Source organism: Natator depressus, chromosome 4, assembly GCF_965152275.1.
Source record: "Natator depressus isolate rNatDep1 chromosome 4, rNatDep2.hap1, whole genome shotgun sequence".
In the NCBI taxonomy this organism is placed as follows: Eukaryota; Metazoa; Chordata; order Testudines; family Cheloniidae; genus Natator; species Natator depressus.
Window position 1 is genome coordinate 117,875,223 of NC_134237.1, and position 25,384 is coordinate 117,900,606.

General features: G+C 40.3%; 1 protein-coding gene across 5 annotated transcripts in view; it reads left to right on the forward strand.

The window, feature by feature from the left end:
• The window catches only part of SORCS2 (sortilin related VPS10 domain containing receptor 2), an 806,006-nt gene that overhangs the window by 683,228 nt on the left and 97,394 nt on the right, over nucleotides 1-25,384 (forward strand). For all 5 annotated transcript variants that reach the window (XM_074951738.1, XM_074951740.1, XM_074951739.1 and 2 more), the window contains exons 7-9: nucleotides 2,795-2,913; nucleotides 8,625-8,714; nucleotides 22,664-22,843. In XM_074951738.1, the coding sequence (XP_074807839.1) occupies nucleotides 2,795-2,913; nucleotides 8,625-8,714; nucleotides 22,664-22,843 (389 nt within the window). The remainder of the gene's footprint in view (nucleotides 1-2,794; nucleotides 2,914-8,624; nucleotides 8,715-22,663; nucleotides 22,844-25,384) is intronic.

The window sequence follows — 25,384 nt, forward strand, 5'->3', positions numbered from 1 at the left end:
TTGAAGTCAAGATGCTATGCTCCAGTGAAAAAGTCCATTAATAGTGCAATTTGTTCTGGCACTTAAACGTTGAACATTTTTTCCTGATTTGCAAATACAGCTGGCAGTGCAATGTAGTGCTGGGTGAGTGTCTGCTAGAGTGAATCCTCGCATGTGTCAGCTCCACTGAATTAACAGTCTTTTCCCAGAAAATCCTTATGTTACACATTCAACATAGTTTTGTTTTTGTTTTTAAAAAAACATACTAGTAGTTACAAAAAGTACAAAGTAGACACTACAATTACAACATATATGTGTCTGTCTTCTTAGGAGTTCTACCCTTGAAATATGGTTTAATTCTGTGGATGATCATCCTATCTCCTACACACTATTATACATTAATTGTAAAGGATGTATAACTTAACCTTTCAGAGCGTGATAGCTCTTTCCCCCCACCCCTGCCCTCAGCACTGTGAAAAATTAAGGCCAACCCTTAAAAATCAGGTACCTAAAGTTCAGCTCCCAAATCCATGTGGTCAGATTTCACAGAAGCTCAGAACAGTTGCAGGACCCAATGAGTTTTTGAGTAGTTGGTTGGGTCTAGTGAGGGGAGATTCAATAGGAGCTGGATGGAAGAAAATTTCCCATTCATTCAACAGAATAGTGGTAGGATTACCATGAGACAGTGGCATTGCCCTGATGCTACATTAGCCTCTACTGCTCCTGTAACCCTGTTCTTCAGAGGACAGTGGCCAGTCAACGTTACATGTGGCAGAAGATCCATCGTCATGACCGGGTTCCTCCTCCATTCCACCCTTCCCTCAAACTGCTGTGTGGTGATAATTCCATTTCCTAGATTAATAGATTCTTAAAATGATTCCAAGTGGGTCTGTGAAGAGCGAGCACATTTTTTTCCCCTTGCGAATTCTCTCTTACCTCCACTTGCCTGATGAAATCATTTCCATTATACCTGGGGCTCTCCACAGTTAGAGAAAAAGAGTTAGGGATTTGTCCTTTGGTTTTTTTTTTAATTAGATGTGAACTCAGCTATGCATTTGGCTCCGTATTTTATGTGCCACCAAGGCCACAATGATAGTGGCCATTTGCAAAATTCATGTCCACAGATGGATTTGGAAGTTTAATGTCCCCAAAATGCAAAGGGGGCAAGGGTTGGATCCAGCATGTTTGATTTTTGCCCATTTCTAGATTTTATAACTCATTCTGTAACTTCAGAATAGAGTAGCAAAAATAGCTGTTGATTAACTAGTATCCATGTAATAGTTCACCACTTTTTTTTTTTGTGGTTAAATTCCATGAGAAAGTTGAACCATGTGCATTTAATCTGATTCCCTCAAATGAACTATCACGAGTAATTGTCTTGTGTTTATTTTCTAAAGAAGAATCTGAGAAAGGAACACTGTTCTCTTCCATGATTTTTAATACATTTATTTCCTGGCTGAGTCCTTTAGTGCTTTATCTGGCCCTGTTGAGGTCAATAGAAGTTTTGCCTTTGACTTCAATGGAAGCAGGACCTAGAGACTAGAGACTTTACTAGTTTCATGCTTGTCCATTTGAATTATGACTAATTAAAGGAATTTTGATGGCACTTGGCTGTGTTTGCCCCAATTCCCTTGTGAAAATAGTTTGGAGATAAGCAGTGGAGTATGGACTCAAGCTGCTTCAGATCCACGTCCAGATTTTAAAACTGTCCCAAAAGTTTGACACTGTTTGGATTTGGTGTTCTGGTTTGGACCTTCTCATAAAAATCTTGACAAATGGGGTCTTGGGTGGTAAGTTTCTTATCACACTGCAGGAATAATGAAACACATGAGTGCTAAAGCTTTGCTCATTCAGACTGTGACAGAAGCGAGGTGATGTGTAGTGTTCTTATCTCAGGTTTGGGAGATAGGAATTTCCTTCATGGGCGTGGGCAAGTCACTTAGGGCTGGACTGACTGTGTGCTGTACACAGAGCTCTATAGTGGGACAGAAGCTTGCTAGGCTCCACCGTAAGAGAAGTTCTGTCCCATAGCAGCTTGGCGTACACAGTAGGTGGGAGCACTTTGCTCCATCCATTAGGTGGGAACAGATTGCTTCCCTGATCCACCAGTCTGCACCCCATCTTGGGTGACTCACTTAGTGGAGAAGAAGGAGTGGAGCTGTGCTCGTGACAAGGGCTGCAAATATTGTGGGCCAGAGCCTCAGCTGGTGCAAATCAGCATAGGCTTTTTATGCAGGCCATTTACCAAATAGACATTTTCACCTGCGAGGAAAATCCTAAAGCATTTTATAGAGAATTATAACATGTCTGGAGAACTTTGAAACCAACCTTTAAAATTCCATAGCAGAGATCTGTGTATTCTCTCTTAAATTCTATGGGCTTGATTCTGTTTTCACCCGGTTTTACATGAGGGGAACTCCCTGGATTTCAACTACAGGACACCAGATCTCCACTGCTGTAAATGAGTGATCTGGCCATGTGAGGGGCCCTTGTGCAGGTCAGGCAAGCCCCCACTCTTGAACACCTCCACAAGGGCCATTCATCATCTATTCCTTAATCTTTCTGGGCCTCAGTTTTTCTGACCATGAAATGAGGCTAATACCTTCTTACCTCTGAGGAGTGAGGTGAGGATTCAGTAGTTAATGTGCATCTAGCACTTTGGAAATTAAAAGGTTTCTGCGGGAGGGTTAGGTGTAATTATTTTATAACTGACTATACTGATTAATGTGATGCTTCCCCCACACAAACAGAATGTCAAGATATTTGCTTCTCTGTCTTTGAAAATGCTGTAACATGTTTCTCCCCCTGCCCTCAGGTTATCGCTACATCACCTGTCAGATTCTGAATTGCTCTGATAAAACACCGACAGTCCAGTTTGCTGGCAACATCGACCAGGATTCCTTGACTGTACAGGATGACTACATATTCCTCCAGGTAATGTCATTTACTGCAAACACAAGCCAATGTTAAACTAAAATTGGGAAATACAAGCCATACAGCAAAACAGTAGCATAAGAAAACAAAGAAACCTATTGCTGTGTAGAGATGGATTAAGAATCTTCACATACAGCAAGGCATTCCATACCAGTCTTATGAAGGATGACACATTTTTGACCCAGAGCAAACCAGCTGATTACACCCCCTTAGATTTTGATTTATCATTTGATTTAGATGTAACTAGATTTGCCAAGATTTAGGTTGGACTATTGGGACAAATTCCTGCTGCAAATTAGGCAGTATTTAGCATTTGGAGTCAAATCCTCAGGCTCTGTTCTGGTTTCTTTTCACTGCTGTGACAGCACAAAGCAGGCAGAAAGCTGCCTGAGTGGTAGCCAAGGGAATCCTTAGATGCTGTAAAGCCAGTGCAGCCAGTTTTTTGCTCCCCAACTGCTTACGTAGCGAGCATGTTGGGAACGGCCCTGGAGCAAATACCACTGTGGCCAGTCCTCAGCTGATGGAGTGACCCTTGTGTCTCTTTAGAACCACTCCAGTGGTGCAATTTAGACCAGACTTTAGATTTCTCCAAGTTACACTGCGGCCCTTTCATCCAACCAGCAGTCACAGGGTCTGGGAAGCAGCAATATGGCAACAGGCCACCTTCCCCCCTTCCAGTTTCCCCACGTGTGAGTTTGGCGCAGCTGAAGATAACACGAGTCTGTTCAATTGCAGGCCAGCAATCCTGGAGGGATCAGCCAACATTATCCCAAAGGATGGAGCAGTCCTACTGCAGGCTATTTGGAGAAGGATTTTTCCCAAGCCATCCCCGAGTTCCCCATAGGGTGGTGTTTCTATGCATTGCCCCCTACTCAGTCCTGTGGTAAAATGCCACAATTTAGCCCCAATTTGATGTCATCTGCTTGCCGCAAGCCTTATCTCCTACAGGAAGGCAATATTGGTTTTGCTAGGTGGTATTAGAGGAGATCTCTCTGCTCCACAGCCTTGGGGTACATTAGATTGGCTTTTCCACAGCTTTCTTCCCTTGTGGCCTGTTTCTTTCAGAGGAATTGTGTACACTGGTACAGAGACAAAGAAGCTGACATCCATGTTGCTGAGCACAACAATCTGGAGGTGCACATGACAGGAAATACTTATCACCACAAACCAACTATGAGAAATGCAATTGGAAATGAAATTTTGAATTAAAATTGGCATTTCCGACCCCAAGCTGCTCATTGGTGGCAGCCATTTTGCTTAAAGGTGGCTCCCACCAGGCACGTTTTAAAATTCATTTCACAGTTAGTAGATGGTGAGAAGTGTTTCTCTCCATGTGCACTTCCAGACTGCTGTGCTCAGCAAGACACAGGTAGTTTTCTCTTCAAGCATCTGTGTTATCTTAGGACAGTACATATTTGTAGGCAATATTGTAGGCAGTAGGCAGATCTGATGCCAGAAACGGGCAGGCACAGCACAGAGGAATGAACTGGAAATCTACCCATATCAACTGAAAGGTAACAGAAAACCACTACCAACAAAGTTATACAATAAATAGTGTATTCTCATCTCCCGCTGAATTGGCCCTTATTGATGGTAGTGGAAGTGACGTGCACTTATTCCATGGGAGGAATACATCCTATCAGTGTTTCCTCTCATAGTGTTTGCAGTAAATCTCACTGATATAGTGTCTATCATTCACTGGATCACTGTAAAACAAACCTAGTGTAGACATGGCCCTAGATGAATGTGAGTTCTTCAGGCCAGGAACCATTCCTTCTTACACTTCCAGCTTCATGGAGTTCGGGACTAATACTGGGAGAGGAAACCAAATGGATGTCTCCCAGAGCACCAAATACCCTGATAATGTTGCAGTTGTAAAGCACAGAACATAAAGCTGTTGTCATACTAGCACCGTCATAGCTTTTGTGTAATAAGGAAAAGCTGTCACTCCACTCTAATTACTCGGACTAGGCAGCATCAGATGAGTCTCCAGCTTTGTTTCCCTGCAGTAATTCCACACCAGCCACAAGGACCTGATTTCACTTGAAAGACCAGGAAACCTATATTTACTGTTTAATATGATGGATAAGACTGGTATTGAACAAAAATAAAAAAAATGGAAGGGGTTTGGTTTTCTCTCAGTTAACAGCTCACATTCTGAAAGGCTTCGTGTTTGTTATGCTACAAAAAAGGAGATGGACAGGAAAGAAGTGTGGAAATGGCCACTGTTCAGTTCGTTGTTACATTTAAAATATTCAGGCAGCTAGATCGGCGGTCATGCATCAGTTCTATTTTTACCAGGCAAAGCTCAAATTTGCATGTTTCAGCATAGTTTGTTTTTCGAACCAATTCCTTTTTTTAAACACGTAATTAAGTATGTGATGCTCTAGGGCCGAATCCCAGGGTCCTCAATTAGTTTCAACTATGGCAAACACCAACTGATTTAAATAGGTGTTTCATCTGAGTAAAATCCCCAGCATTTATTCCTAAAAGTTTATTTTGAATAATACATTAAAACTTAGCTTTTCTGTGTATTTTTCATGAATTGGACAAAGGTGTTCCTTCAGGAATTACATTGCCTTAGTAGCTGCCTTCCATATAGCCACCACATTGTGATGTTTTTATCCATCACCCCTTCCTATGCTCTGGGGGATGCCTTTTCTGAGACAGCTGAGGTAGAGAAGACTGAGGCCAGAAGGGTTCACTGCACATTCGCCCTTTAAGCCAGCTTCTACTATGGCAACCAAGATTTTCTTCTGCATTAATCAAGCTTCGTTTGAGAGCTTGGGGTAGAAATTGCCACATATTTTCTGAGAAATAGGAAAGCTGCCTTAAAAACCTTTTCCCTGCCACAATGGAGGTGGCTTTGTCAGATGGGTAACTTTATTATTTTGATTCAGGATATCCCCCCCTCTACACAAGGCAGGGATAAAGGTTGAAAAGAGGGAAAAGAAGGACCTGAATAATTGTTCAGTGCATGGCGTTGGATTTAATAAGGGATCCCAGCCTCCTCTAGATGCATGAGTCCACCTGTCTCAATGCAGAAGAAAAGTAGCAAAGACAGGGATTTGGATGCTAGGTATATCTTCTAACTAAAGGCACAAAGTTTGGCCATTAGTGCTGCTGACCTACAAAATGGTTTTTCTTCGCACGGTAATAAACCAGAGAAAAAAGTTATATATTTTAATTTTACCTTTTTTTAAATCAGTCTGTTACTGTTAATTTATGAAGCAATAACTTTTGATAAATCTAGAGTCATTGGCTGAATTGCTGTTACCTAGGGGGAGAAGCCAGTGGTGCTAACCACGGCTGCAGAGAAGTGTTTTGGAAAATGTGAAATATTATTTACTAAGGGCCGAATTATCTGCTAGCATAATTTGATGGAGCACCATTGTCTTCAATGGAAATGTGCCAGTTTACCCCAGTGAAGGAACTGGCCCTAAATTCATGATAGTGAGGTACAATAGGGTACACACTGTCACTTCGTTGTTTTAATCCATCAGAACTTAATACAGATATGATGCTACTTTGAAAAAGACCCTTCTGTTGTTGTTCTAATAACTGCAAGGAAAGGCAAGGCTTGCAAATATCAATATGTCTGGTATGACATCAGGGGAGAAAGGTGGAAATGGAGAACATCTCCATGCTAATTTTCCATTCAGTAGCTGCTTGTGCTTTGTTTTCTATTTAGGGGAAATCTTTTCAGGGCTTCTGGATTGTTTACATGGGGGCCCAATTATGCCCTCCGTTACACAGGTGAAAGGTCTATATTCAGAGCAAAAGGAGTGTCACCCATATTGATGAAGCTAGAATTGGGCCTATAGGATACAGTTAACCTATTTTCAAAATCACCACTGCACCAATACGTTAAATGTTGCACTGTTATCAACCATGGCACTTCTGGGAGACTTGTGCCAGAAAATGATTGATTTTAGCTAGAAAATGCTTGTCCAATATAGGGATTCAGAATGCTTTATATAAACCTTACATTATGATTTATTCAGCCTCTTGTGTTCTGTTTGAATAGTGCACTTGGAATAGCAGTTTTAAAAGAGAGACATGGTAGGTGAGGTAGTATTTTTTATTGGACCAGCTTCTGTTGGTGGAAGATACAAGCTTTCAGGCTTCACAGAGCTCCTCTTCTAGTCTGGGGAAGGTAACCTGAGTGTCTGAGCTAAATACAAGTTGGAACACATAATTAAGCATAAGGGATTCACACGTGCTGTAGGAGATCACTTAAAATAACGTAGGCATTTAGGGATTAGAAGGCAGTGCGGTGTGCTACAAATGCTTGTAACGAGCCATAAAACCATTGTCTCTGAGTCCATGATTTTGTAGGGGTCACAGTGGAACTCATACAATATCATCAAACAGTTACAACACATATTGGACAGGAACAACATCCTGAAAAAAATCTTTCCTGAATCCACTTTTCTGACCTTGAAACAACCTGCTAAGCTCATTGTTGGAAGCAAGCTCCCCACAGACCAGGACACACCAACTCAAAGTGGCACCAGACCCTTCCAGAACAACAGATGCAAAACCGGCAGACATCTCCACTGCAATGATGATCAATATCTTCCCACAAGATTCCTGATCATACACATACCTATCACAACATGTGGTATGCTTCACCCAAGATGCCCCAACAACAACTATGTGGGTGAAACCAGTCAATCACTGTGCCCTCAAATGAACTTCTACAGAAAAATGATAAAAGATAAAAACACCCTATCACCCGTGGAGAACACTCTTTTTTTGCAAAGTGATCACTCCACATCTGACCTCTCCGTCATCATCCTCAAAGGAAACGTGCACAACAATTTCAAAAGGCGAGCCTGGAAATTTAAATTCATAACTCTTCTAGACACCAAAAATCATGGACTCAGCAGATACACTGGATTTTTGGTTTGTTACCCCACTGCTAACCCTTAATTGCCTACTTCATTTGAAGTGGTCTCCTACAGGAGAATTGTGTGGATCCCTAATGCTTAACAATTTATTCCATCTAGTATTTAGCTCAGACACTCTGGTTACCTTCCCCAGACCTGAAGAAGAGCACTGTGAAACTTGAGAGCTTGTACTTTCCACCATCAGAAGATGGTCCAGTAAAAGATATTACCTCACCTACCTTGTCTCTCTCATATCGTGGGATCAACATGGCTATAACAGCACTGCAAACAAGTTTTAAAAGATACTAGTATTCACTTCCAGTTTATATCCTCCTCTGCCTCTGTAGGATGAGTGTCTCTTGCCCTCTGTGCCCATGCAGCAGGTTGTGAGAGCAGAAGAATGAGCTGCCCACAGAGTGAGACATTAGTGGGGAGATGGGCTGGGGGTAAGGAAAGGATGGCGTCCCCGTGCACCAGCCAGCAGAGGAGGAGAAGTCTATACCAGTAGCAGATTACTTCTTTCTGCAAAACAAAGGAGGAAATTATGATTGTTGGAACCTGTTGTCTGTTCCGGGGGTGACATAGCTACATGCAACCCCCTGCTATTAGCTGAGAGTAAACTCTACCTGGTCTTTAATCAGTAGTCTGCAGTACCACTACTGCAGGAATGTCTAGATACTGTGATAGTGGAAATGAATACAATACAATACTAATATTGCATGTATGTTTAAATTGTAACAAAAAATATGTTTGTGTCTTTATGGACAATTGGGTTTAGTGCCAAACTAATCCTAGTATTCCATTTGTTTCTTTGCATAGACATCAGCAGCAAATCGGACTAAATATTATGTCTCTTACCGTCGAAATGACTTCATACAGATGAAGCTACCAAAATATGCGTTGCCAAAGGTAAGTGCACACAACTTATTTTTCTTTCCACTATCTTTTTTGTCTTCATTCCCCTTTTGATCAGGAGTAAGCTTCTTCTGTGCCTATTAATCCTCACTATTTTGCTTATTTTTGCTTCCATACGGATTTCTGAATTCTCCCTGAGGTGTGTTTTTGTTTTGTTGCCTTAATGTGCATCCTTGAAGTATAGTAGCTTACATTGCAACTCATAGGACTGAAGAGCAGAGGCTAACATACTTGTCATCTGTTATCACAATAATTTTCAATGATACAATGGTAATGTAGCGATAGTGAGTAATCTTTCAAGAATCAATTACAGTTTAATGTCATATGGTGTCTTTCTGCTAGAAACATGAATGGAAATAAGAGAATTTTACCAGCTGATGTGTGTTTTCTGTCACCAAAGAATCAAAAGATATTCCCTAGTCCCATCAGACTGACAAGGTTGGCGAAGCTAATTGAGGAATTCCTGCGCTCTGATATATTTTTGTAAGGACAAGGCTTTCTGTATTTGCATAGCACACTGGTAATAAAATACAGGCATATAGTATTTGCATACAGTCTATCTGATGAGATTGAGGCTTTGCAGCACACACAGTATGCTCCATATATTTATGGATAGCTGGAAGGCTTCTGCAATCTCTGAGCAGAATGACTTGGTTAAGTACAAGAGTAACTGATAAATTTTATGTCTGAATTTTATGGATGGTGTATGTTTAGGTCACTACCTTACTGTTTAACATGTATGGAATTTCTTTCTTTCTTTCTTTCTTTCTTTCTTTCTTTCTTTCTTTCTTTTTAAAGCAAAGAATAATTTGAATGATTCTTTTTTCTCCAAGTTTTTTTAATATATAATAGTTTTTTAATTTTAAATATACACATAGCAACTAATAAATATACTGTTTGAATAAGAAGCTGGAACCCCCTTCTCCTCCTCTGGGTATAGCTGCTTTAAAAAAAAAGTCATAACCAAGGCCAAATAAATATATTAAACCCATCCACATAATATTTATTTGAATGTTCGGAACGGCATCCAAAGTAGACTTTGTGGTCTCTTGGGTGAATGTGTAATTAGGAAAACAACAGGAGAAAGAATATAAATTTCCAAACATGCAAAAAATCAAAGGGAACTATATCATTTACAGAGTCACAGAGTTTAAGGCTTATTTCACATGAAAGAAATGAGTGTGAGAGTGTTGACAGAAATGGTATTTCTCAAATAAACTTCACGGTTTTCTGTATAATTCAAGAAACATTGCAGTGACTCAGCACATCAGTCAAAGTCTTTGGTTGATTGTTTTTATTTCTTTGTTTGTGCTTGTGTTTATTTTTCATTTTTAGTTATGCTGATTGACAGACTAGGATTTTAATATAGGCAGGTATACATGGTTGTGCTTGTGTTTATTTTTCATTTTTAGTTATGCTGATTGACAGACTAGGATTTTAATATAGGCAGGTATACATGGTGGGGAAGAAAGCACAGGGAGCCTCTTCCTCTTCCCTCTCAAAGCCTGTGCTGGAATCTTCACCATTGGAGCTGGGTCTCCACTGTCATATCTAGTTTGCTGCTTTGTAGACATGAACAGCCCTATAGCCCCTCAGTTTATATATTGCTGTCCTTTATAACATATACCGACCTAACAGTGTGTTGTGACCCTAACCAGTTAGTGTTTGTAAATTGTTTTGAGATCTTTGGATAAATGGTCCTAGACAAGTGTGAAACATTATTCCATCAGCTTCCAGGAAATTTAATATATTTAAAGATTTCAGGAAACAGACCTCTTTAATGCATGAAAGTTGATCATAATAAAATGGATGCATGGTAAAGATCCTTAGTTCCAAAGGATGTTTATCACTCCTTTGTCAAACCTTATTTCATTTTTGATGAGTTTGCAAGTTTAGTTGCTAAAAGTAACTGCATAGATGTAGAACATTTAGATTTTTGTAAGGCATTTGACTTAGTACTGTATGGCATTCTGTTTAAAAAAAAATCAAAGTACAATATAAATAAAGCTCACATTAAATGGATTAAGAACTGTCTGATAGATCTCAAAAGTAGTTGTCAATGTAGAAACATCTACTAGGGGTGTTTGTAGTGGGGTTCTGCAGGGATTGGTACTAGACCAGAAGCTATTTGTTATTTTAATCAATGGGCTTGAAGTAAATATAAAATGATTGCTGTTAAAATCTTTCTGTGAATGATACAAAGATTGTCAAAGTGGTAAATAATGATGAGGACAGGACTACCTGGGTCACTTGGAATCTAGGCCCATTTAAATAAAATGTGTCTTAATAAAGCCAAAGGCAAGGTTATACATCAAGGAAGAAGTTATGCAGGCCATATCAACAGAATGTGGGGGACTCTTTTCTGAAAAGCAGTGATTGAAAAATGATTTAGGGGTCCTATTGGACAAACAAGTGAACATGAACTCCCAGTGCAATGCTGTGGAAAAAAGGGTGAATGTGATTTTTGGATGTATAAACAGGGAAGTAATGAGTAGGGGTGGGGAGGTGATTTTACCTCTGTAAATGGCATTGGTGAGACAGGTATTGGAATATTGCATCCTGTCCTGCTGTCCCCATTTTAAAAATGATGTTGAAAACTTGGAGAGCATGGAGAAAAGAGTTATTTGAATGCTGGAGAAAATCCTTTACAGTGAGAGACTTATGGAGCTCAGTTTGTTTAAAAGAAAATCAAGAGGTGACTTGGTTGGTAAGTACCTTCATGGGGAGAAAATATTTGGTACTAAAATGCACTTTAATCTAGCAGATACAGGCATAAGCCAAACCAATCACAGGGAGCTAAAGCTAGACAAATTGAAATTAGAAATAAAGCACAATTATTTAACAGGGAGGGTGATTATCCATTGTAACAAACTACCAAGGGAAGTGATTGATTTTCCAGCACCTGAAGTCTTCAGATCATTACTGGATGCCTTTCTGGAAGATACGCTTTAGTCAAACACAAATTATTGGGCTCAATACAGGAGTAATTGGATGAAATTATCTGGCTTGTGTTAATCAAGAGGTCAGAAAATTTGGGCTTAAAATCTATGTATCATCTATATAGGGCACTCACTTGGTTTACTGAGAGCATGAAATTATCCAGTGAGTATTAGTATTCCAGTGTCTCTTACATACACAAAACTTCTAAACATACACCTTTTAGATATGCTTCAGATGAAGCCTGGATTATTTGATGTGCTGCTAGATGCTGAGTCCTTTGTCCTGGAGTGTCCAGGCTTGACTGAATAAATGAATTAGATGCTAATTGTTTCATTTGGGGTAGATTCAATAACCTAGTTAGGAACACAAAGATGGTTTTATCAGGAAAAGTATGCAGTGTTGCTGTAGCTGTGTTGGCCCCAGTAGATTAGAGAGACCAGGTGGGTGAGGTAATATCTTTTATTGAACCAACTTCCGTGGGTGAGAGAGACAGACTTTCGAGCTTATACAGAGCTCTTCTTCCATTGATTTAACTACTGCCTCTTAAACAGGTGGATTAACTGCATCAAAAAAACCCCTTTTCATTGCTGTAGGAAGCAGCTACACGACAGCACCCCAGTGGCAGCGCCGTAGTTCTGACACTATAGCGGCTGTAATATAAACATACCATGTTTCTGCTTTTCAGGGGAATGGAGTGAGGCATCAGAGGGTCTTCTTTCAGGTGGGCGCTGCAGCCCTATGCCTGTCACAGAGCAGAGTGGTTCCCTACATAAAAAGGGGAATTGTGGGCAAACCAGAGAGTGCGGCAGGCTGGGAAAGTGAGTCTGTCTAGTGCAGTGGTGGGCAGCACACAGCCCGTCAGGGTAATCCGTTGGCGAGCTGCAAAACAGTTTGTTTACATTGACCGTCCACAGGCACGGCTGTCTGCAGCTCCTAGTGGCCGCGGTTCGCCATTCCCGGCCAATGGGAGCTGCGGGAAGCGGTGGCCAGCCCATGCCACTTCCCGCAGCTCCCATTGGCTGAGAACGGTGAACTGCGGTCACTGGGAACTGCAGGCGGCCGTGCCTGCGGACAGTCAACATAAGCAAACTATCGCAGCCTGCCAGCGGATTACCCTGACGGGCCACGTGCGGCCTGTGGGCCGCAGATTGCCCACCAGTGGTCTAGTGCTAGGAATAGCTATGATGGAACACCAGATCCTATGTGTTCTTAGGGAAAGAATTTTTGGCACTCCTTGATGTTCACTTCCTTCCTCTGTGCAAATGTCTTCTGTTCTGGTTTTGCGTGGGGAACCAGGATGAATATTTTAAAACTGATCGATTTTTAAATGTTGTTTGAAGCCTTAAGTTTTCCATGGAGATTAGAATGATTTATGTTGATGTCTTCTTGGTTTTCTGTGTTTGTGCACACATGCAAGTGCATACATATGCGTGTGCACACACACACACACACACACAGAGAAAATAATATGCAGTGTATTTGTATATTTTGGATCAAATTCAGGCCATCCACTTCACAAATGTGTATGTCACACATACATGCGGGCACCCTGGATGTCCACAGGGATTGGACCCAGGACCTTCAGCACCAAAAGCCTCCTTTAGTTGTGAATAAATAGCTGGCTGTTAGAGGTCAGCCTCTAGTCAAATTCACGAGTACTAAGCAACTATTTTACATACTGCCCCTGTTAGGCAAGCTAGGATCTAGCTCTGCAGGAGTTCCAGTTGCACCTGGCATGCCTTTTTGCAGCATATCATGGCTACATGCATATAAAACAGCACAGTCATCTGTGGATACTAGACCTGGAACCTAAGCATCATAGCACTAGCACTGGTGCTGTTGCCAAGGCAGAATTCCTTTAGCCATGAGGAATTAACAGCTCTTATAATCATTTGAGTCAGTCACTAGAGGGAGACTGGATCATACCATACTACGCCTGTGTTGCACAAGCAGGGGAAAAGACATAGCCAAGTGTTGCGCCTCACTCCAGTCTTCTCCAAAATGTACTTTGCAGGCCAGCCACAGCTGGGGCAGGGGTTTCTGGAGCATTGTCCACACTTGTTAGTGTAAATGCTTCTTGACCCAGCTGCCTCATGATTGATGTAGTTGGCTCCTGTATTTGTTGGGACTGATATGCATGCATTACTGTGTTGACTGCTACCAATCAGAATACTGAATCACTTGTTTCAGCATTCATGGATGCCCATCTGCTCCCTAGAATAGAATAGGGCTTGAAAATCTGACCCTGTATTTTCAATATCCACTTTAAGGTAGTGGGTCTATACTGAGTCTTTACTTCTTTACTTTATCTGGTTTGAACCAGATCTCGTTATGTGATGCTGAGATAGTTATACATTAGATTGTAAGCTGTTTGGGGTAGGGACCATCAGTGGAGTCCTGGTTCATGACTAGGGCTCTAGATGCTATGGTAATACACATAATAAATAATAATGTTGAAACCAATTTACTCTGTTATTATAAGACCCATTAATAGTCAGAATAGGTTAGCAAAAAACACTGAGAAAATGAAGTGATTTTCTGTCAGCTGTGTTAGTTTAATTGTTGCATGGAAGAGTCTAATAACTCTAACCAACTTTTCACCTTTGTAAATAACCCTTGGTGGTGGTAATATCTCTTCATAGGCTGCTAGTGCTACAAGTTTTTCCTGCATTCACTCATTCCAAGTTAACGTAACTAGATACTGACATTTTATAACGTAAAAGCAACATTCTCTTTTATTTCCTACTGCAATTTAGAAAAGCATAATGCATGGCTCTAAAAAGATAATGGAGTGGAAATACTGTGAATGAAAATGTCTATTTTTTTACTTGATCTCTATGTATCTGTACTATATTGCCAAATGGATAATAAAATAAAAGTTTCCAGGTAATAGAAACCAAGGCAAAAGAGAATAGGAAATAAACAACCTGCTATTGCCTAAGAAATGGCTCTGTTTCTTTTACCTTTTCAAAGTGGTACATGGCTCTTTCGTATACGCTTTTCACCAAATAAATAAATAAAGAGAGAGAGAGAGATTTTCTTAATTTGGCTACCACCTGGAGATCTTTCTGTCTGTGAAACTTAAATCTACAAGGCTTAAAGAAAAATATGCGTTAGGAAAACAAAGTTAAACTCCTCTCTGGTGGGGAGAGAGGCGGTCTGCAGCTGCAACAAGACTTCCACTCTGTCGTCCCCATGCACTGCTGGAGAGGCTGGTGAGGAAGTGGTGCAGAGACTATGTGGTGCATCCCACATGTACACTTAAAGGCGCTAGTGAGCGATGAAGGAGGAAGGTTCCCCTTTTAGGATGTGCCACAGCAATGCGTGTAATGATATCTACTTATCACAGCGGCGTTGGGAGATTTAATCATCGTTCTAAACCAGGATGAAGGTGTTGATGAAAAATATTATACTGAGGTATCAATTACTGAATATGCATGACATAAGGCTAGATTAAAAAAACAACAACAAAACAACCTCTCCCCCTTTGGCTTCTGTACCAGATCTGATTTTTGGATAGGGGCTTGTGCATTTTTCCATGGTAGGAAGTCAGGTTTAACTAGTATTGAAGATGATCCATGATTTTCTTCTGACTTAACTCTATACAAATGCTATCAGTGAGATTCCTCCTCACTACCACTGAAAGCAGAAGACTTTTGGAAAAGGTCCACACAGGTCACTTTGGTACCTCACTATAGGCAGAAAGTAAAGGATTAATGGAGCATTGTGGACATTTGTCAGGAAATTGTAGAGATTAGATTTCTGCTATATGAATCTGGAAAAGTTCTTGCACATATTCCTTGGTGGGTATTTACTGTTCCCTGAAAGAACACACACAATTGTGTAGAAATAACCTACACATGTCAGTTTCACTCAAATGATTTAATGCACCTGATTGAGACAGCTGCTAAGACAGGTACTGAACACTGTTAGCACACATTGGTGTCCATGAGAATTGATGGCACTTTGAAGGACTGGGCCCAGTATATAGTAAATGTAACCACTTCCTGCTTTACTTCCAGCTCTGTGCTAATTTGAGTGTTTGCCTTTTCTGGTGTAGGTGTCAGATACAGGAAAAGGAATCTAGCTCAGAAGTCACCACAAGGGGAAAGGAATGGCACGATTGCATAGCTGTCAGGTTTGCTACACCCCCTGTTTAATCACGGCATGTTTAGCCTGGCAAGCCTTTGATCACCAAAAGGATTTTGTAAGCAGTTCTATGTTAATTAATTCTGTTTCAGCACCCTAATGCCAATCACCTGTGCAAGTGTACAAGATTAAACACCATCAATCTGAAATTCACCTTTCTGTCTGCAAATTTTATCCTCTATACTCAAAAGTAACACCTAAAATCACTCTAACTGAAAAAAGTTACAGTGCTTGTGCTTAAAAGGTTCCTTCCATTTTGAAAGATATTGCTGTTTCCACTGGTATTCCCCATTTTAAGTGAGTGGAACATCTCTCAAACCACTAGAATCTTTCAAAGTGGAAGAAACTCTTTTTTTTTTTTTTAAGTGCAACTAATTGAGTGGGGGAAAACATTTTCAACTTGTTTACGCTTTTCATTTTACAGCACTTTATGGCCAGTTTTACTATGAGGGGTGGGGGAGTAGGTTACACCCCAAACATATCCCTGATCCTCTAGAGCTGATCCCTGTGCAGTCCCATTGATTTCAGTGTAGACACAGGAAATATGAGGTTTAGCCTGATATTATGGTAGACAGTCATGAACAGAGCTGAATGAATTTTTTGACCAAAACTTTTTATCACCCAAAAATTAAGATTCAGGTTGACTGAAACATTTTGTGAAATAGATTTTGCCAAATTGTTTTGGCGGGGTGGGGAGAGGGGAGGGGGAGAAACCAAAAGGTGGAGAGTGGCAGAAAAATCAAAATGTTTCCTTTTGACATTTTTGAAACAAAGCACTTAAATTTCTCTGTTCAAAATGATGTTTTGGTTCAAAAATTTACTTCAGTTTTATTTTTAAAATATAAAAGTTTCTTTAAAAAATCAAAACAAAACGTTTTGTGTCTGGTCGAACAAAATATTTCGTTCTACACAAAATGATTTTTTTTTACTTTTCGGTTCACTGAAAATTTTGATTTTTTTTTCAGTCAACCCAAAATATTTTTTTTCAGTTTTTTAGATCTGCTAAGTGAAGTGAAAAATCACGCAGCTCTAGTCATGAATGTGAGAGATGATGATGAAGGGGAGGGTATGACCGGATTAGCTGGCAAAACATAGCACACAAGAGAGGGGTCAGAGGAAACAAGGGTTGAGATGTAGACAGGGAGGCATGATGCAAGCCTTATAAGTGAGGAGGAGCCTGAACTATATTACTATTATTTAGTGTGTGCTCAGTGTTGTTCAAAGCACATAGGGAGACATGGTTCCTGCCTCAGAGAGCTTACAAACTAAAAAAATAAAATAAAGCAGAGGCAATGCAGTGAGGTGACCTGGATGGTCTTTTCTAACATGGGTTACCTTTGTGGGAAGAAGTAAACTTTGAGGAGCGATTTCAGGGAAGGATGGGATGACACTTGGCATAGTGAATGGGGCATTCCAGGCATGAGGCCACATGAAAGAAGGCATGAGGATGATCTCAGGAGAATCATAGAATATCAGGGTTGGAAGGGACCTCAAGAGGTCATCTAGTCCAATCCTCTGCTCAACGCAGGACCAATCCCCAATTAAATCATCCCAGCCAGGGCTTTGTCAAGCCTGACCTTAAAAACCTCTAAGGAAGGAGATTCCACCACCTCCTTAGGTAAACCATTCCAGTGCTTCACCACCCTCCTAGTGGAAAAGTATTTCCTAACATCCAACCTAAACCTCCCCCACTGCAACTTGAGACCATTACTCCTTGTTCTGTCATCTGCTACCACTGAGAACAGCCTAGATCCATCCTCTTTGGAACCCCCTTTCAGGTTGTTGAAAGCAGCTATCAAATCCCCCCTCATTCTTCTCTTCTGCAGACTAAATAATCCCAGTTCCCTCAGCCTCTCCTCATAAATCATGTGCTCCAGCCTCCTAATAATTTTTGTTGCCCTCCACTGGACTCTTTCCAATTTTTCCACATCCTTCTTGTAGTGTGGGACCCAAAACTGGACACAGTACTCCAGATGAGGCCTCACCAATGCTGAAGGAAGGGACTGAATGGAGTGTGAGGCGGGATTGACTGATGGAACCAAGGTGTTGCAAGTACTGATGAGAGCAGGAGTGGAAATGATGTGCAAGATAGGAAGCCAGTGGAGAAATTGCATTAGAAGGGATGACAAGCTTGGAGAGGCAAGCGGGGAAGATCATTTTAGCTGCAAGGAAGATCAGTTCTGCCGCAGGGGGCCCAAATGAGCAGCTCTATAATTTGAATATGGAAATGAAAGTACTAGTGGTCAAATGTTACATGAGCACAGTAAATATGCTAGAAAGTACACCAAAACCTGACTTGAGACAGTAGGAGGATTCCAGGTTCTTGAGGACTTTTAAAGTCAGCTGAAGGGCCCTGAGTCAATTACATCAAATAAATATTGTGCAGGTAGGAAGGTTAATGGCAAATTAAGAGAGCAGCATGGCTTTGAATAGCCTACAGAAGGGAGGAATGAATGCATAGCTTACAGGATCTGCTGAGATCACAGCATGACACAGTGTGGCTGCAGGCAATGAATTAGATATAGCAATAAAAACTGCCTTCTTTGGAACAAGATATTTTCTCTCTCACATAATATCTTATTAGTTAAACCTTTCCCTACTGACAGGAAGTCCTGCCTAGCAACACATTTGCTAAGGGCCCAGTCTTGCAAAGTGCTAAATGTCCCCTGTGAAGTGCTGAGCACCCACTGTAGTCAATTGGAACTCACAGGTTTCAGAGTAGCAGCCGTGTTAGTCTGTATTCGCAAAAAGAAAAGGAGTACTTGTGGCACCTTAGAGACTAACCAATTTATTTGAGCATAAGCTTTCGTGAGCTACAGCTCACTTCATCTTAGCAACTTACAAAACTGGGCCCTAAGTCGGTTAAGCTTTTATCCTTGATGACCATTTCTTCAGCTTAGCTCTAATAGTGGAAGATGGTAATATAAGCAAGGAAAGGGAACAGGAGGGGGGATTATTTGTAACTTTCTTTTAGTTTGGTTTGCACAACCCATGTACCATTCAAAGATGTTTTAAAACCAGGTATGAAACTTGCATCTTTCCTTACTTCCGTTAATTTCCTCAGAGTTATATTAGCAACATTTGGCCAGATGATGTTCCTCGGAACTGTTGGAAGGCAGTATAACCAAGTAATGGGGTTGTAAATGGTTGGGGAAATATATTGAAATAGATTATGCTGAAAAAATATCAGTAATCCTGAACTGAAAAATAAAAATCTGCAGTGTAAAACCTGAATGGAACAGACTGTGCCCGAGAAGGGTGAAAGGCACATTTGGTTACCCTCTGTTAATACAGACTCACACGGCTGCAACTCTGAAATCTGTTAATACCAGCATTCTAATTCCTGCCAGACACATAAAAAGTAGCAACTGATGTCTTGAACAGGGTGAGTACACACTCCACTTTCTTACTATTGATAGTTGCAATTGGAAGAGAAGAGTTAGTGAAACATACTAATTAGTATAAACTCCTCTAGTGTGGCCTTCTTGCCTTCCAGCTGTCCCCTGCCAGTCTGTCCAAAAATCCTTTGTTAAAGTCATCTTCTTCTCTCACTGCTCCAGTCATGTTGGCTCCTCCTGAACTTCCATTGACTTCCTATCTCCTAACACACAAAATTCAAATGCCTCATCTTGAGACACAAAATCACATCTATTCTTGCATCCATCTACTTCTCTGCTCTTACTTACCTCTTCCCAGTCCTCTTGCCTTTTCTCCTTACTGTTGGATTTTTCCCTTATTTACATCAATGCAAATCAGGAATAACTTCATGGATGTCAATACAGCTACATCAGGGTAAAACTGATGTGAGATGAGAATCAGATTAGTCACATCTCCCATTCCCAGCTTTGTTCCCCCTGTGTCTGGTACCAGTCTCACAGTTTATCTGAAAATTACTTTTCATCTTTTCTCCTTTAAATTTGTGCGTAAACCCCACATCTCTAAGTAATCCCTCCTCCCACATTCTGATCGATAGTAGCGCTCAGGGGCACCCTCTTTTGCACTGTTGTCCTATGTTTCATCCTGCATTTGCTTTTCTCACTTTATTTAGATTCTAATCACTTGGGGCAAGGAACATGTCTTATCTGTGTTCTGTAAAGCATTGTGTATGTTTATGACACGTTATAAACATTTTACTATAATAATGCTCTTAAGACTTCTGCTGAAGGGCTGCTAATAGCTATGATAACAATTTAAGGGGTTTTAGAACTTTTCACTAATGGATACCCTTTCAAACTCTTTATTCCTGTACTCTTTAGTAATTTATTTCTCCTCCCCCTCTATCCCTGTTAATTGGATTGGCAGCATAACCATTCTCAGGCTGTGTCAGGGAAGGCAAATACGATGTTCGTCATGGGTTATGGTGAACTACCAGATGTTGCATACCCATCCTCTTGCTTATTTATGAATAGTGCTGGCAATTTAAGACAGCAGCGTTCCATTAATGGGATTCTAAAAAAAAAAAAAAAAAAGCTACTTCAGATTCAATACAAGTTTTACTTGCAATGCTTTGGAGAATGGCTTTCAGATCAACCACATGTGGGAGATTTTATCTACAACAGAGACTTTTCCCAACGGTTCATTTGTTTTGGCAGATGTATCCATGACATTTTAAAAATAATTTGGAGTGGTGAATTTGATTCAACGAGACATTGAGGTTAACTCCTTTTATATACAAAAATGTTTTTGTCTAGCTTTTCATTATATATACCTTCCAAAGAGGTGCTCGCTGTGCAGTGTAATCACTCCTATCTATAGTCACCTCTTCTTCTGCACCTAGTCAACTCTTGTTACTTCTATGTAAAGAAATAGAAAAGTAATAAAGGTGTTTGTTACATATTTACTCAGATGTCATTCCCTCCTGCCACCTCTCTATTTCTGGAAGCTCTTCTCAGAATTCCTCCTAGGTTGTCAGTGTTTTTCCATTAATAAGGTGACCAGAACTGAATACAATATGCCCGGTGGTTATTGCAACCAAGTTCGTAGAAAGGGGTAATAATCTCTCTCCCCTGATATGATGCTTCTGTGTATGCAGCCCAAAATTGCATTGGCCTTTTTGCTGCCATATCCTATTGCAAACACAGGTCCAATTTTCTGTCCACTATTACTGTCTATTTCAGCATTGCTACTTCCTGATTTCTTCCTCTGATTGAATATTTGTGTATTGGACTATTTTCCTCAAGATGTATTAGCCTGCATGTTTCCCTGCAGAGGATGGAGAGAGGAAACAGGGAGTCCAGTAAAGAGGCTATTGCAATAAGCAAAGCATGAAATTATTGAGGAATGAATGCAGAATGTTGTTGTTATTATTTAATATGTATATTACAATAACACTCAGTGGCCCTGCTGGGCTCGGTGCTCTGCAAACATATAGGAAGACATGGTCTCTGCCACAAAGAGTTTTTCTCATTCTCTAGGTCCCTTTGTAATATATCTCTGTCCTAATTGGTGGTTGCATTTCATCCTATTTTAGATCTTAAGGAGATTTCATGGACTTTTGTCTATGTCTTGTGTCATAAATATAAAGGGAAGGGTAAACCCCTTTAAAATCCCTCCTGGCCAGAGGAAATCTCCTCTCACCTGTAAAGGGTTAAGAAGCTAAAGGTAACCTCGCTGGCACCTGACCAAAATGACCAATGAGGAGACAAGATACTTTCAAAAGCTGGGAGGAGGGAGAGAAACAAAGGGTCTGTGTGTCTGTCTATATTCTGTCTTTGCCGGGGATAGACCAGGAATGGAGTCTTAGAACTTTTAGTAAGTAATCTAGCTAGGTACGTGTTAGATTATGATTTCTTTAAATGGCTGAGAAAAGAATTGTGCTGAATAGAATAACTATTTCTGTCTGTGTATCTTTTTTGTAACTTAAGGTTTTGCCTAGAGGGGTTCTCTATGTTTTGAATCTAATTACCCTGTAAGGTATCTACCATCCTGATTTTACAGGGGGGATTTCTTATTTCTAATTACTTCTATTTTTATTAAAAGTCTTCTTGTAAGAAAACTGAATGCTTTTTCATTGTTCTCAGATCCAAGGGTTTGGGTCTGTGGTCACCTATGCAAATTGGTGAGGCTTTTTATCCAACATTTCCCTGGAAAGGGGGGGGTGCAAGTGTTGGGAGGATTGTTCATTGTTCTTAGGATCCAAGGGTCTGGGTCTGTAGTCACCTAGGCAAATTGGTGAGGCTTTTTACCAAACCTTGTCCAGAAAGTGGGGTGCAAGGTTTTGGGAAGTATTTTGGGGGGAAAGACGTGTCCAAACAGCTCTTCCCCAGTAACCAGTATTTGTTTGGTGGTGGTAGCGGCCAATCCAAGGACAAAGGGTGGAATATTTTGTACCTTGGGGAAGTTTTGACCTAAGCTGGTAAAGATAAGCTTAGGAGGTTTTTCATGCAGGTCCCCACATCTGTACCCTAGAGTTCAGAGTGGGGAAGGAACCTTGACATCTTGTAATTCACAAGTAATTCACATTCTGTGTCCCCTCAGTCTTAGGCATCTCTGCTGCAAATGTGAATAGTGGTGGAGGTTTTGTGATGCAGAAACCTGTTGACTAGTAATTGGTTTAAGAACTCCAACCCATTTCCAATAAGAAATAAAAGCACCTCCTTCAGGCATTAATAAGTGGTTTGGATTCCAAATTCTAGGTGAAAATTCTATATCCCATAATCTGAGAGAGATAGGATATAGTAGATTTCCTAGTACCTAGGCTGAGAGAGCTCAGAGTCAGGGATCTTTAAGGTGTATCTGTTTTCTCTGGCACTTGACTCTCATGACTAGTTTGTTTTTTGTCATGTAGGCACAATAGTATCTTTTTTTTAATTGCCAGTTATGATTCATCTTGTATCTTATTTCTTTTTCTGCAGGATTTACAGATTATCAGTACAGATGAAAACCAAGTATTTGTGGCTGTTCAAGAATGGTACCAGACAGACACGTATAACCTGTACCAGTCTGACCCACAGGGTGTGTACTACTCCCTTTTACTAGAGAACGTCAGGAGCACTAAGCAGCCAGAAGAGAATGTCCTGATAGATATTCTGGAGGTAGGGTGCTGTGCAAATATTAGAACTTTGTTGCTTTCTGTCTCTTCCCTTGTCTCTCCTACTTTATGTTGTCAGCAACTCTAATTATGAATGTAATTAATTTTATAGTGATAACATTCTCCCCAGTTTTCTAGAGTGATGAGAAGGGAGTATTGTATTACTCTAATTCTCCCTCTCTATCCTCTTCCTCCTAAAGTGTTGGTCGTTTTATAAAGACACAGTTTCCAAGGATGTGCAGGAACAAGTTTAGTATTTTTCACTTTCTTCAAATATTGGGTCTGGTGTTATTTCAAGTACTGAAGAGTCAAGCAGTAAGATTCAGTTAGCACTAGTTTATTGTGGAAGGAGGAATATAAACAGCTATGAAACTGTCTTATGTAACAAAATTTAGCTTCTAGGCAATACAACAATACTCTTTTTGGCCTTACATTTGTTTTACAGTTTGTCAGCATTTCAGATGCTGGCTGCTTCGTCTGAGAAACCAATGAATGTAATTATCAGATACTATGTAAGTCCATTCATTGAGTTTTGCTTACATACTTTTTTTTTTTTTAACCAGGAAGCCTTTTAGCCAATAGGGTCTCAGACCAATAGCAATTGTATGAGCCTAGTACTGGGTCTTTAACATGTTGACCTCGACAAATGAAGAGCCAACAACATTAGATTTGAGTCAGACCACAAATCCTCTTGCTTTCTGTAAGCATTTTTTCCCTAGAGGCGCTGCTGTGAGAGGAGCCATCTTTGCAAATACTCAACTCTGTATTTTAAACCTGCAGCAGTTGGCTAAAGAAAAAAGGAAAAATAGCAGTTTAGGGAAAAATTGCCATCAGTTCTCTTGTTCAGAAAGATGGTAATGACAACACTTGAATTTAATAGTCTGCTTCCTCTGGAGCTTTAAAAAATATTCTTACTAAATGCACAAGACTTCTTTGCAAAGAATTCACAATACTCCTTAGCCTGGCAAGTAGGGTTAGGAAGGAGTTAAATGATTCTCTCTAGTATTGTAATTGGAGAGGGGAAATGATGGCTTGCTCCAAATTTTTCTAATCTCCTCCACCTTTATATAACTCCCTCTTTTTCAATAGACTGCAGTGGGACAAGGAGGTGTGACATAATTACCACCCTCCCAATTCAAGCACTGATGACTGTAGGGGGGTTCTGCAGGGAACAGAGGGTATGGAAAAAGGCCACCTTCTTCCTCTTGTGTAATCAGAGTCCCATGTGCTGATTTTAATGACAAAATATGTTTTTGCTGCTTTTTTGCTCCTGTTAGCTAGGCAGAGCCAGCACAGCTAAGAGGAAACTAGTTGGGTTCTCGTCTCCTCCGGCATCTTCTAGAGCATGGGTTCTCAACTAGAGGCTACAAAGAGGTGTTAAGGGGTCACAACCACTCTGCTGTTCCCTTATTATTAAGGAATTGCCAGTATAGAAAAGGTTTGGGGCTACTGATCTTGAGTATTGTTTACTAAAGTCCGTTCAGTTTCACCTGTGCAAGCCCACTGAGGTTCAGGAGTTGCAAAAGTGTGACTGAGGGCAATATCTCTATTATTGGTGGTGCACAAAAAGAAGAGATCCTAGATTATTTGCAAATTCCAGATTTAGTTTGTAGAGCTGGCTTTAAAAAATACTTATAATGGAGCATATTTAATAAGGAATGATAGAGACACAGTAAACATGGAACCTTACAATGCCATTCTTACGTAGTCAATTTTCAGAAAAGAGCTGCACTGTACATGGACAAATTTCTCTGCCTACATGTAGAAAGTTTAAAACTTGCAGATCATTTCTGCAATATGGTGAAATACAGTTAGTGTTTGTTTTCTCTACTAGAATGTGATGAGCAATAATAACCACAAGGGTTTTTTTGTGTTGACTTAGTTACACTGTGCAAAGTAGTTAATAAAAATAAGGCTTTAGGGATTGCTCGGCAGTTGTGATTTTGAGTTTTTTTCTGACTTGGGATATCTTGCAGAGTGTTTCAATAGAAGTGTCTTGGAAAAAAAATCTTCAACTCGAAACACAGACAACCCTCAATGGATTAAGAATTTCTCTTTCAACTAATGTATAATTCTGCTTGAAATTTGCACAGTTTGTCTTGATTATCTTCCACTGGCCTCATTTCATCCTTTACATGTGCATCTGCTTTATAGTCTTTTAGAGATTTTCCCCTGTCTGCATTCATTTTCCTTTATATCCTTTATATCTTTTGTACAGTACATCTTTTCTTCTCTTGTTGCATATGTGCGCACGGACTAACCTCTAAAATATATGTTGAAAAGAAAGAAAGAAGCAGTGAGCATCGATTCAAAGTCAGTATGGTCTTGAAATACTGTACCAAGTGCTGTTAAAGTGAACCAGCTGCAAGCTTAGCATAGAGATCATTGCAAAACAAGCATGTTGATATCATGTTTCATGAAAAGAGTGGGAGTACTCATAAGTAAAGGTCACAGCATTGGACACTTGATTTACAGAATACTCCTATTGTGCTAGTAATTGCTTATTTAATACCCTAAACTGCAGGCCTTATTCACACATTTATTC